This window comes from Meles meles, chromosome 1 (genome assembly GCF_922984935.1).
Source record: "Meles meles chromosome 1, mMelMel3.1 paternal haplotype, whole genome shotgun sequence".
NCBI classification, from domain to species: domain Eukaryota; kingdom Metazoa; phylum Chordata; class Mammalia; order Carnivora; family Mustelidae; genus Meles; species Meles meles.
The window spans coordinates 203,662,713-203,675,654 of record NC_060066.1 but is presented as its reverse complement, the minus strand read 5'-3'; the positions used below and the strand labels follow the sequence as shown (position 1 = coordinate 203,675,654).

Below are 12,942 nucleotides of genomic sequence, written 5' to 3'. Positions count from 1 at the left end.
TGGAGCCCCCCTCCCTTCTCTTCCACTCTTGCTAGACCTCCAAAACCCAACTCAGGTGACATCTCCTCCAGGAAGGCTTCCTTGACTGGCCCAAAGCTGGCTCAGGCACCTTTCACAATCCCTGGGTTTCAAGCACCGCAGGGTCCCACCCAGAGCTTCAGGGCTGTGGTCTGACTTTGCAACCAGTTTTCCCCAAAGCTATTCCCGTCAGTCTCCCCCATCGCCGCCCAGCATGGCCTTCTGCCCATTACCGCAGCAGGCCAGGGGCGCAAAGGAGGCGCAGTCGGGCCCTGGGAAGATGTGCCGACCCTGCCCCGAGAGGAGCCTGTCTGCCGGGGAATTTCACAAGGTCCACTTAGACCAGCGGCTCTTCCCCTCCCCCAAGACGGCAAACAGGCGGCAGCAAGCCAAGTACCGTCTTAAATAACCCAAGTAATAAAAATGGCCAGTTAAGAGGGCGGAAGGCAGTGTCTCCACTGCGGGGGCGTCTCCCCATTGAGCAGCAGATGAGCGGGGGGCTGTGTGAGTGGGTCCATCCCGAAGTCAGAGCACGCAGGCCGGAGTGCGCTGAGCCAGCATCTCAGAGAGAGCTCAGAGACAGCCCTCACCCAGTGCAGCCGTGGGGTGGGGGAGGCGGGCTCCTGCACAAGGCGGGGTCCAAAGGCCATTCAACCCGACCCCGCACCCCTGTTCCTCTCCCCAGAACCCCCAGTCTCGTTTAATAACCACAGTGGCAGCTGCCAGCACCGCCGTCCCGTTCACTCTTCCTGCCGCCCACGCACAGGACGTCCCACTTTCTCAGAGAAGTAAATGACTCTCTAAGTTCACGCAGCTGAGAAGCAGCAGAAACAGTCTTCAACTTCCTCCCTTCCACGCTTCCAACTTGCACATGAATGCTCTGCTCCAAGCCGGCGAGTTCTGCAGGTTTCTGTCCAACATCCCAGCACGCAGCTCATCCCGGAATCCAGGGGCCACAGGAAGGTAAAGGCAAGAGGAGGACAGGCTGCAAGAGAAGCTGGGGAGGAAGCAGCCACGTGCGTAGGAAGGACCCAGGCTTCTAATCCTTTCGACCCCAAGGGCAACCACTTAATAGTTTATAAAGTGCTTCCACAGACATCGCTTCATTTAATCTTGCAAATAGCTCCGTGAGGGCAGAGGTACTATCTCCATTTCACAGAAGTGAAAACTGAGGCTCAGAGCCCAGCCGCTGTGTGCAGTGGGCGTGCCCCTTGCTGGGTTATAGCATAAAAAGCTCAATCCCGGGCCTGACTTCCTGGATGAAACCTTTGCTTCCCACCTGCTAGCTGCTTCTGGGATCAGTTCTGTCCATGTCTCTCTGGCTCCGTTTCATTCTCTAAAACGGGCTAACGACAGCACCCAACCCACAGGTTATCATGAGGTTAAGTGAATCAAACGTCCCTAAACGGCTTTCAGTGCAGCCTGACAAAGAGTAAATGCTAACTAAATATTTGTTTCATTAATTAATTAATATTTATTGCGCCCTTATTGTGCACAGGTACCATCTGAGCTGGTACCAGTCGCATCTGCCTGTGTCCCCAGACTCGGGGCTCCTGAGGGCAGGGCCTATGTCTGCTCTACCCCGGTGCCCAGCACGGGACCCGGCTCACGGCACCTGCCCAGCCACTGCTGGGAGAACAGAGCCTCCGCTTCTCAGCCATCCACACCCAGCCGGCTCAGCTTCCCCCAACGAGAGGCACAGAATGACTTGTAACAAGTTCACAAGTTCCCTCTGCTGAGACAAGCTTCATGGAGCCGACCAAAAGCACAACTTCACAAGACCCAGCCCCAGGGCAGAGGCCAGTGACCCTCCAGTCACCAGGAGGGGCGTCGCTCCCTCTCCTGTGTACAACAGTTCATGAGACCCCCTGGCCGCTGCCTTGGGCGGGATTAGGGGCCGGGCATGATCAAAGGAGCCTTAACTTAGAATCTGAGACCTTCATCCAGCCCTGGCTTTGCTGTGTGACTTGGAGCAAGTTACTTTCCTGCTCTGAGCCTCGGTTTTCATCTGCACAGCTGGCCCAAGGTTTGAATCCCATCATGCGAAAAGTGCCAGACAGGGGATAATCCGTGCTCCTCAGCCTCCCCTCCCCCACTCCTCCCGCGTCCCAGGCCCACCAGCTACGATGTGCCAGCCTCTCTGGCTGACCAGGAACTCCCGGCAACCCAGAGTCCAGTTCCCACCAGGATCACCTCCAGGGAGCGGGGGTGGCCTGGACCGCCCTCTCTGGTGGCCCAGGAGGCTCACCTGCCTGCCGTTGCCAGTGACTCACTGGTTTCTCAAGAAATAATTACTGTCAAGTGACAGCAGGAAGTCTTCCCAGCGTAGCAGCCGCCCCCTGTTCTGCCACATACGGTGGCAATATTGTGACAGACGCCGGGGAGACCCCATGCCTCAGCCTGCCTCCTCACCCTGGACCAACCTGCAGCAGCCCTCAGGTGGCATGGAACCTGGCCAGCCTGTCCCCACTAGGAAGAACACTGAACTTGGGGTCTAGAGACCCACTGTGCACTTGCCGCCAAGATCCGGGGCAGAGGTCTTCCACCTCTCAGAACCTCTCCCCTTGGCTCAGTCGGTTGAGCTTCCAACTCTTGGTTTCTGCTCAGGTCATGATCTCAGGATCCAGAGATCGAGCCCCGTGTCAGGCCCTATGCTGAGCGTGGAGTCTGCTTGTCCCTCTCCCTCTGCTCCTCCTCCTCCTCTCTTTAAAAAGGAGAAAAAAGAACCTCTCACCTGTAAAATGGGCATCATTCCCACCCCTTGGGGTTGTCTGATAATTAAATCTCACTTAAAGAAGTCATTACAGAGCCCAGAGCATTGTAGTTGCTCAATCAGTGGCGGCTATTAAGTCATTATGATTTATTTTTAAACCTTTTTCAAAAGGCTTTCACACCATTACTTCAGGCGATTTTTACAGCAACCCTGGGAAACAGAACTCATAAGGAAACGCAGCCCCATTATACAGAGTGACAAACTGAGGTACAAAAGATTGTATGGTGCGTGGATTCCAGACCACTCTGATGAAGTTACAGAGAGAACAGAAGTCCCAGAGCACAGGCCTATCTTCCCATCATGCCCATTCCCAGGGAGGCAACCAGAAGCTCAGATCCTCCCTAGGACCACAGCCTAGACTCCACAGGGCTCTAGCTGCCCCTTGCCACCAGCCACGGGCTCAGCCAGGCCAGAACCCCCCAAGGGGACCAGAGGCATTTGCCAGGTTTGCCGCTGGGTGACAACTACCCTCTCTTGTACCAGGAACTAGGGTAAGTAACCACATCTTGCCCAGCAAGCTGAAGGTCCCAACCCCACTGGAGGAGGGAAGGTATTGCTCTGGCGGTCAGGCAGCAGCGTCAGAAATCTTCACCAGCCGCCCCGCCTCTGGCCCCGAATCCTCTAAGCACCTCACAGCCAGCAATGCCCAGAGGCTACATGACACCCCGATGCCACTGGCAAAGGCACGGCCCACCCTCCCTCCAGCTTCCAGCCTGGTTCCTGACTTTCTGCTGCTTCACAAAGCCAGTCCCCCGGGCCCCTTAGGGTACCCGCATCACAGCGCACGCATCTGCCCTGTGAAATCTCTTTTACAACTTCCCCATTTATAAGGCGCCATAGCTGCACAATCCCACTTACCCCACCCACGACTCTGGGACACAGATGAGGAAACAGAGACCCAGAGAGGCAAAGTGGCTAACGTAGTCTGGCTCAGCTTCTAATGCCCGTGCCAGGAACCCAGGTGATGGGTGTTATTCAAATTTGTTAAAACTGATGTTGGGGGGGGGGGACTGGAGAGCGGGTCTCCTGACTCCAAATGTCCATCACCTGCGTCGTGTGGTTCCCAGCCGCCCTGGGGACCTAGGGGTACGCGCAGCTGCCAGACACAGCGCCCTCCCTCACTGCGAAATGCTAGCTCAGCATGGACCCTGGCCAGGCCCGGGCTGGGCTCTGCTAGTACAGCGACCCGGAGCCGGCCCCCACAAGCTTACAGTCGGTGGGGGAGCGACATCCCAGGCCCCTGAGATTCAGGGTGTGTGCTGCCCTGCCGTGATGGGAGAGGCAGCGGGCGCTCAGGGATGCCTGATGCTGGGTGGATCCTGGTGCTGGGCAGAGGGGACAGATAGCGTCTCTTCCCTGCCCCAGGCCTTCAGTCCTCCGTGACACAGAAAATCAACAGAACAGCAGCCTGGCTTCGCCTCCCCGATGTGATCAAAAGCCAGGACTCCCAATGCAAAGTCCACAGCCCGCAGTATCACTGACACACGGAGCAGTTTAAAATCAATTCCCCTGGAAGTCGACGCATCTCCTTGCGGCAAAGAGCATGTTCCAATTCTGGGTCTACCCTTCTGTGTCCTTCAAATACCGACACGTGTAGGGAGGCGGGCCACAGGCCTAGAGGGGCTGAGACCCTGTGAGCCCGGGTGTGCGTGTGCACGTGTGCGCGCGCGCACCCGAGTGCGCTGGTTGGGGAGGGGGGACAGGGGCCCCGCATCCGGTGGCCAAGGCCAAAGCCCCGCCTCACATTCCTCAGGGAAGGAATCTTCAGCGTCAGCTGTCTCCCGGCTTCCTGCTTCCCTTTCTTTTCTGGGACCTCATTCCCCAGCCTCTGACTTGAGGCTTGGAAAATCCCTCCCAAATATGTCCCCAAAGAGAATGCCAGCACAGCCAAGAGACTCTGGGACACTGAGGAGCTGGATGGAGGGGGTTTGTGTGTTTCTTTCAATGGAGGTTGGAAGAAAGGGTTGGCGGGGGGAGCAGAGATTTCCGGAGGCACAAATCAACTGCTAAGAGTAGGAAGAACACCCTCCTTAGACGCCGGACAAAGAAGTAGCCCTTTTTCCCTCCGCCCCCAACACCATGTCTGGCGCCTTCCACGGGACAGAGAGAGCCGCGACGTGTCCTGAAATGGATGTGCGGGGTAGTCCAGCACGGTGCCAGGAAATCCCTATAAAATGAAGGCAACAGACATTGTGGGGGGCCAGAGAGGGGACCCATCCGAGCCTACGAAGCCCCAGGTGCCTTAGCACAGGACCTCCTTCATTCCTCCCCAACTTCTAGGGGAGCAATGCTATTCCCCCTCTATTACAGAAAGTGACGGCTCCGGCGGCTCAGAGAGGTTACGCAATTTCCCCGCAGACACAGGGAGTAGCAGAGCCGGGACGTGAACCCTTCCCCCCCATCCCAGGCTGCCTCCCAGAAAAATCAGAAACAAAAGAATCCACATCGGTGACAGCTTCAGAGATAACAGAAGTGGCAGAGAATGAAGCCTTGCGACCAGCTTTCCGGGGCAATCTTCTGGCTCTGGGGCACTCAGGGGCCAGCACACACCTGCTCAAGGGCCTCCCAGGGTGTGATGAGGAAAGGCAGGGGACACTCCAGCTGGCTCACCCACCAGCCCTTTTTGGAGCCTTTCATTCAGGCTGCCGGCCCAGCCCCTTCCGGCTCAAGATCAGAAATAGCTGGGACAAAAGTCCCTCCCATCCCTGAAAGTAGCTTTTTAAAAAATGCTTAAAGGCAGACACACAAAAAGGTGGAGGGAACTCTACCAAACCGCAGCCGAGGCCAGATGACGTGAGCATCACCTCAGAGTCGTGGGGAAAGCTTCCAACGGCAGGCAAGGTCTTCCAACCTGGCTTTGTGGGTCAGCTCCCTCCGGGCCTCAGTTTCCCCATCTCAAAAATGAAAGTAACTCAGCTGAATCAGCAATTTTTCTCTCTTTTTTTTTTTTTTTCTTCTAAGCTGTAGAACTCTGTTTTCCAATGGAACCTTCCCCAGAAGACCAATCTGGCAGGCATGGAAATAGAGCTGCTATGGTTGATGGGGGCCAGATCCCAGGTGCTCAGCAACCCCACTCACTGTCCCCAGAATTGCCCCCAAGGCACCCAGCTCTGGATCTCAGGGCTCTAAAGGGCCCGTCTGGGAACCATAGGGCTAAATGATCCCTGTGGTCTCTCCTGGCTCTCAAGCAAAGCTCTGATCACCCAACCACTGGGGAGAAACAAAGCAAGCCCTTCATGCTGACTTGAGTCAGGGGCACAGACACTTGGCAACCTGCAGAGGGAGGGAGAGAAACCCAGACAGTTCCAAACCACGCTGGGCCTGGGGCAGGAGAGAGGGAGGACTGCCAGTCTGTGAGACGGGAAGAACAGCCCTGACCCGGACCCCTTTGAGTCACAGACCAAAGTATAGGGCGAGTTGGGAGGGGTCACCAAAAGGAACCCCCTCCCGTAAAGGTGGAGGACCTAAGGCTCAGAGAGGGTAGCAGCTGGCCTGAGGTCACACAGCACCTAGTAGCCTGACCTGGAGTCAGGGTCTCTGAGAAGCAATGCAGAGAAATCCCCCCTAGTTTAAAGTTCAGACAGACTCAGCAGGAATCTCCAGGGGAAAGCCCCCAGCTTACAAACTCGGAGTAGGACATTTTGGTGGCACCGGGTGGTGACAGGGCAGAGATGTTTGTTTTGGTTTCCAAATCAACGCATGACAACCTTGTCCACGGTACAGTTTGGGCAACCACAGTTCCCTCATGGTAAAGAGCTCAGAGCTGGTTGGCCAGAGGGGAAACCCAAGCCGTAGCAAACGGGGCCCAGGGCCCAGGCACCCCAGACCAGGAGCTCTGGTTTGGGTCGGTGTTTCCAAAGCACGGTTCCCATACCACTCAGGGCCCCTGAGACGATGTGAGGTAGTACAAATGACTCTTCGCGAGAGGTGAGTCGATAAACTATGGTTTGTCTGCACAGTGGAAAATCGTTCTCGAGTCTAAAGGAATGTACTATTGAAACACACTACAACGTGGCTGAACCTACAAAACATTATCTAGGTGCAAGAAGCCGGACACAGAAGACTATGTATGATACAACGACACTGACATGGAGTGTCCAGAAAAGGCAAATCTATAGAAACCGAAAGCACATCAGTGTTGCCTGGGCTGGGGTGGGAAGGGGGATTCACTGCAAATGGGCCTGAAGGCTCTTTTTAGGGTGATGCAAGTTTTCTACAACTGGGTTGTGGTGATGGTTGCACAACTCTGCATTTACTAAAAAAAAAAAAAAAAGAAAATCACTGAATTGTGCGCTTAAGAGGATTTTATGATATGCAAATTACACCTCAAGAAAGCTGGTGAAGAATATTTTTCTTAAGTCAAAATACGGATGGTGGTGGTACATGGTTCTGGCCGCAGATCCCAGAGGGGGAACCCAAATGCCTCCAGCTTGGAGAACACAGAGCTACACGCACCAGGCACATGTACTCTGCGGAAGCAAGTGGGGGTGTCTGAGGCTGTGACTTCCTCCAGGTAGACAGGAGGAAACCCTAGAACGTTTCCTTTCCAGGCACAGGTCCCTTCCACTGGTCACTGCCTGGGGCTCCGTGCTAGACAGCCCAAAAGCATCTAACGCCTTCGGTGACCCAAACAAACACCGTGGTCCCATCCCTTAGATGGTGACTTCTCTCATGGCCCGGGGACCAGAAGCAGACTGGGAGCTCAAAGTCAAGATTATATTTTGTCAATGCCGGGAAGACCTTTTGAGATCATCTAGCCTGGCGATTTTTAAATTTTTTTCTTTTAAGGTGTTGAGATGCCTGACCTCCTCCCGAAAGCAAATTCTCAAGAGAAACCCAAATACAGAAAGAAGTAAAAACAGAATGTTACGGGTATACATTCATACTAGAAGTTCACATACAGAACAGTTAGTTACCTATTCTGAGTCCCATCAGTGAAGCTGATGAGGCTATTTTGGTTCATTAACATTTAGAACTGGGACCACAGATGACAGTACCATATTCTGTTTAATCCTTTCTCCAGCTTTGGCTGCAGAGTTTCACGAAAATCCTGACTCACACAAATAAGTAGCTACAAATGGGAACGGTTTTTAGTGGTTTGCTCTGCAATCTCAGAGTACTCTTCAGACAAACAGAGAAAGGAGGAGGGTGGCTTTAACTTGAGGCCGACTACTAACAAGTTAACAATTAACAATGAGTTGACATTAAGAACTTAAAAGTGAGCACATTTTTTATAACCATATTAACACTGTAATATAATTTAAAATATTAAGTCTTGGGGCGTCTGGGTGGCTCAGTGGGTTAAAGCCTCTGCCTTCAGCTCAGGTCATGATCTTGGGGTCCTGGGATGGAGCCCTGCATCGGGCTCTCTGCTCAACGGGGAGCCTGCTTCCCCCTCTCTCTCTCTCTGCCGGCCTCTCTGCCTACTTGTGATCTCTGTCTGTCAAATAAATAAATAAAATCTTTTAAAAAATATGAAGTCTTACATAACAGTCCAGGGAACCCAAGACCATCTCCAAGGCAGTCTGGGGCTTCCAGGAGCACAGTGCTAGGCCACTCACCCCACACTTTACAGAAAGGGGAAACGGAGTCCCGAAGAAGGGAGTATACTTGCTTTGGACAAATCCAACTTGAGCCCTGAATCGACTCCGGAAAAGAGGCACCTCCCCAGCTCACCAAAAAAATGGAGGAAGAGAAGGCGCTCACACAGCCCCGGGGGACGGGAGGACAGGCACCCACACTCCACCTGCCTCAGCAGTGCCCATCTCATTCCAGGCCAGCGCCAGAAGCTGACATCACACCCCACACCCTGGATGCAACTTGAAAAGAACGTTGCTCAACGCCAACCTATCTCCCTCTGAGACTGGGCACGGTTTTTCCATCTCCTTAGTAGCCACGTCCAAAAAGCACACACAATAAAACAAACACAGCACAAGCCTGAGGCATGACGACACAATCAACAGTGGGACACAGAAGGGCCCATCCCTCTGTGTTTCGCCATCGAGAACAGTGCCTGCTCCCCTACCCCACCCCAAGGAAGCTGCCCACAGTGGCAGAGGTAGCCTCCCCCTGGCCGTGGCGGGGCATGAATCCATTCTCAAGTCCTCAAGAGAAGACGGCCCGGGAGAGGGGCTCGTCCCCAGTGCAGTGAAAGACCTCCCCACGGAGAGCCAGGTCCTACATGAGAGACCCGAGACTCCCAGGACCTCTGGTCTATGCTGGCCTGACAAAGTCTATCATCTTTAATAACATCAACTGATTACCTTATCCCTTCCAAAAAGCATCACCGACCTCCTCTCCCCTTCTGCAACTGGGGTTAGGTTTTATTATTCCTGTCTGTCTAAAGAGCAAATAGGTTTCCAAATGGTCCCACTATCTCCCTGGCAGGTGCTGGAGGAGACTCATGCCCCTGAACAGACCTCTGGGCTCAATGTTAGCACCAGGACTCAAAGAGTGGAAGGAAAGAGCCTTCTCACAACACCCTCCAAGCCCTAGAGTTTGGAACCGAGGCTCCCAATGCAGAGTTGCCCATGCTGGGACAGCACAGGGCCCTGCCCCCACCCAGGCCTGTGAGGCTACAGAGAGACCCCCTCCTCTGATTGGAAAGCTGAGCCATCAGTCCCGTCAGCCAGGCTGCGGGCAGGAAGCAAGGTCAGTTTCCCAGCTGGGGAAACGGGACCCAGCAAGAATGGGCAGGCGGGTCCTGCAGGCAATCTACCCCTCACACTAGCCAGAGACCGTGGTCTGGGTCCAAACAACGTCCAGTCTTCAGCGCAAGATCCTCTCCTCCTGCACGCCTTTAGGGCTGCATCTGTTGGCACTCAAAGCCATGACAGTAGGGGGTGGGGAGAAGAGGGGTGAAGAGAGGGGTTTTTCAAAACTTGTGGCCAGTCCAATGGTAGTCTGGTTATCCAGACCCAGCAAACAGACCTTGCAGGGCTGGAGCAAGATGGCAGACTCTGACCCCAGTGGATTTGCCCATTTTCAAACACATGATCTCATTTAATTTAAGGGACCAAAAAAAAAAAAAAAAAAAAGGCCAGCGAGTTGGTTAAAAGTTTTTTTCTTTTCACCCATGGAGTGGGGGAGCCCGCCTCCTACATCCTTGGGGAAATACCTACAGGGGGAGACAAACTAGCCAAAAGTCGTTCAATTCACTAGTTCAAATCCTGGTTTTGCCACTATCAGCAAAGCCCCTTTTGGCAAGCCCCTTGCGTCGCTGTGCCTCAGTTTCCTCATCTACAAAATGGGGATAAGAATGCCTTACGCTCTGTGTTGGTGTGAGGATTAAATGAGATCACATAAAACACCAGTGGTCATTATGCCACCTAGAAAACAACCGGCCCCGACCAATGACTGCACCGACGTGTCCCCTACGGTAGTCAGCACCCGCCCCCATCCTTGGAACTAGTAAGTGAGTTTTCCTTGCGTGTGTAGGGCCCTATGCAAACACGGCTTCCAGCCCACCTGCTAGGACCAGCTGGCCGCCCCCAGCCCCTCCCGAACGCACGCATTCCTCCGCCTCCTAGACCTGGACGCCCCCTCCCCAGGAGCTGCGGGGTGGGGGGAAGGGCAGGTCTCCACTCACCTCCGCTTGTACTCGTCGCGCTCGCGCTTCACCTTGGCCAGCACGTTGTAGAGCGCGCGTATCTCAGGCGTGATAGTGTCGATCTGCACGCCCACGCCGTCGGGGTGCACCCACGACACGCCGGGGCCCTGCACCGTCTCCACGCCGCCGCCGCCCGTGCGCCGCACCTGCGTGTAGCTCCAGATGGTCCCGGGCAGGCGGCCGTAGTGCTGCGGGTGCGAGCCGCCGCCGGGGGGCAGGCCGCCCAGGGCAACGGTGTTGGCGTTGGCGCCCGCCGCCGCGCCGCTGCCGCTGCCGTGCCCCGCGCCGGGCGCTGGCGGCCGCAGCAGCTCGGGCCCGGTCTGCACGGCCTGCTCTCGGGAGAAGGTCTTGTAGCGCAGCCGCCGCTCGCGCTCGCTCTGCTGCTGCTCCAGCTGTTTCTCCAGCAGCCGGTTGCGCCGCTCCAGCTCGTGCACCTTGGCTAGGAAGCAGCGGAAGCGCACGTTGAGTCCCTTCAGGAGGTGGATGTTGGAGCCCAGGTCGTCCCGCAGCGCCGCCGTCACCGGCGACGGCCCCGGCCCGGCCCCGCCGCCGCCGCCGCCCCCGCCGGGGCAGCTCCCGCCGCCGCCGCCGGGCGGGCAGCCGAAGGCCAAGGCCATCTCCCCGAACAGAAGCGAGTTCACCATGCGCCGGCTGCGCGGCTCAGGGCCCCGGGCCCGCGGCTCCAGGTGCGGCTCCAGCTCCGGGCAGGGCTCCCGGCGCGGCCGGGCCAGGGCGGGCGCGGGCTCCAGCGCGGCCGGCCGGGCGGTTCCAGATGCGCGCCAGATGCGGCCTCCGCAGCGACGGCGGGCCGGACCGCCCCCCGGACGTGGGCGCCGAGGCGAGGGACGGGACTCGGGCCGCGGTGGAGGCCGCGAAGGCTGCGTGAGGTGGCGAGGGTCGTGGGTCCCAGCTCTCCGGCTGTCAGAGACGCTGTGGTGGGGCCGCGGCAGCCGCACGCAGAGGACTCTCCGCCGGCACTGCCCCTCTGCGGCGGGCCCCGCCCACTGCAGACACAGGCCCCGCCCCCGCCCTTGCCCCGCCCATCCACCTCCCTCTGCGGTGCTCCCGGAGCCCGTGGCCCCGCCCCTTAGGCCCGCAGCGCCGGGCCCCGCCCACGAGCCCGTGGCTCCACCCACTCCCGCTCTCCGCCGCTTTTCTGGGCTGGGTAGAGCGGCTGTCTGCAGCTCTGGCTCCGCCCAGCTCCCGCCTGGGCCACGCCCTCTCCCGCGCCGGGTCCTGCCGCCAGGCTGTACTCGGATTCTTTGCCTGGAGACGCGGACCGCAGAGCTGCACCAGGTCGGTGGTTAGCTGGAACCGCCGCAGAGCCAGCCCGGCCCCTTAAAGGAGACGGCAGCCTGAGCAGCGCACGTTTCCCCGTTAGGGCGCCCCTTCCCCCCACGTCCTCTAACCAGGAGGCTCCTCTTCTCTCCCTTTCCCACCCGTATCCTCCCGGCCCTAAATTCCCAAGGCGTGTCCTGGAAGGGCTGGGGGACCATAGCGTCCGAAGGTGCATCCGCACCCCACCCCCACTCCAACCTGGGGCGGCCTAGATCGACCTTCCCAGGATAAGGCAGCGCTTCCGCCGGCACGTCCCCCACGTGGTGGACCCGGGCAGGCTCTTCCACCGCTTGCCCCCACCCATCGGCGCGAGCCTGTAGTCCCGAGATCGGATCCCGCACTGCCGATCCCGCTGGTCTCCCTGCCCACCGGGGCGCGGCGCCGAGTGAGGGGGTGGGGAGACTGAGCGAAGACCCTCCCGGAATATGACACCGGGGCAGCTGCGGCACCGGACCCTGAATGACCACCTCCCCACCACTGCACACTCACACGCTGAGATGCAGGGGACCCCACAGCTAGGGTACATTTCATCCAACCACTTAGGGGGCAGCATGCGGGCGAACCAGCCTGGGGGGCGGAGCCAACCCGAGAATTCAATCATTCATTCCTTCATTCAATCTTTTCAGATCTACCACCCTAAAGACCAAACTCTCCAGGAACTTGAACCAAGTTGCAGATATCTATCATTGTTTTCTTAATGATAGTAATAGCTCCCACTACTGAGCAATTCCTATATGTCAGGCTCCATACATTTATTATCCCCATTTCACAGAGCAGGTCAGTTGAGACCAGAGGAGCACAAGCCATCCTAAAGCGCATGCTCTAACCCGCAATCCCACACTGCCGGCCTCTTGTGCATTTTTCCATTTGATCCTCTCCATAAACCTCAGAGGGGAGGTGACCCACACCTTTGAAAGCCTGTGGCTTGCACTGTGCATACTTCATCAGACATGCGGCATGTTCCGGATTCTTCCAGCTGCATTTTTGGAACTGCAATTTAATTTCGTCTTATTAACTTTTGTGTTTTGCCTCGTGTGTAAGCTTGAGGGCAGGTACCCTGTCTTACAGGGACAATGGTTTGGTGTTCTCAGTGACAAAAGAGACACAAAAGGAGACTTGGGCTTCCTCTGGGATGAGGTTGTGGCTGTTTCATCTCTTGCTTTTGATTTAGTCACAACAGCAAATCCTTCCCCTGTTTCCTTCC

At 56.7% G+C, this 12,942-nt stretch overlaps 1 protein-coding gene across 2 annotated transcripts in view; it reads right to left on the bottom strand.

Annotated features, from left to right (window-relative positions):
- The window catches only part of IFFO2 (intermediate filament family orphan 2), a 47,160-nt gene extending 35,804 nt beyond the window's left edge, over positions 1–11,356 (bottom strand). For both annotated transcript variants that reach the window (XM_046025992.1, XM_046026000.1), the window contains exon 1: positions 10,380–11,356. In XM_046025992.1, the coding sequence (XP_045881948.1) occupies positions 10,380–11,044 (665 nt within the window). In that variant the 5' untranslated portion in view covers positions 11,045–11,356. The remainder of the gene's footprint in view (positions 1–10,379) is intronic.
- Positions 11,357–12,942: the final 1,586 nt, after the last annotated feature.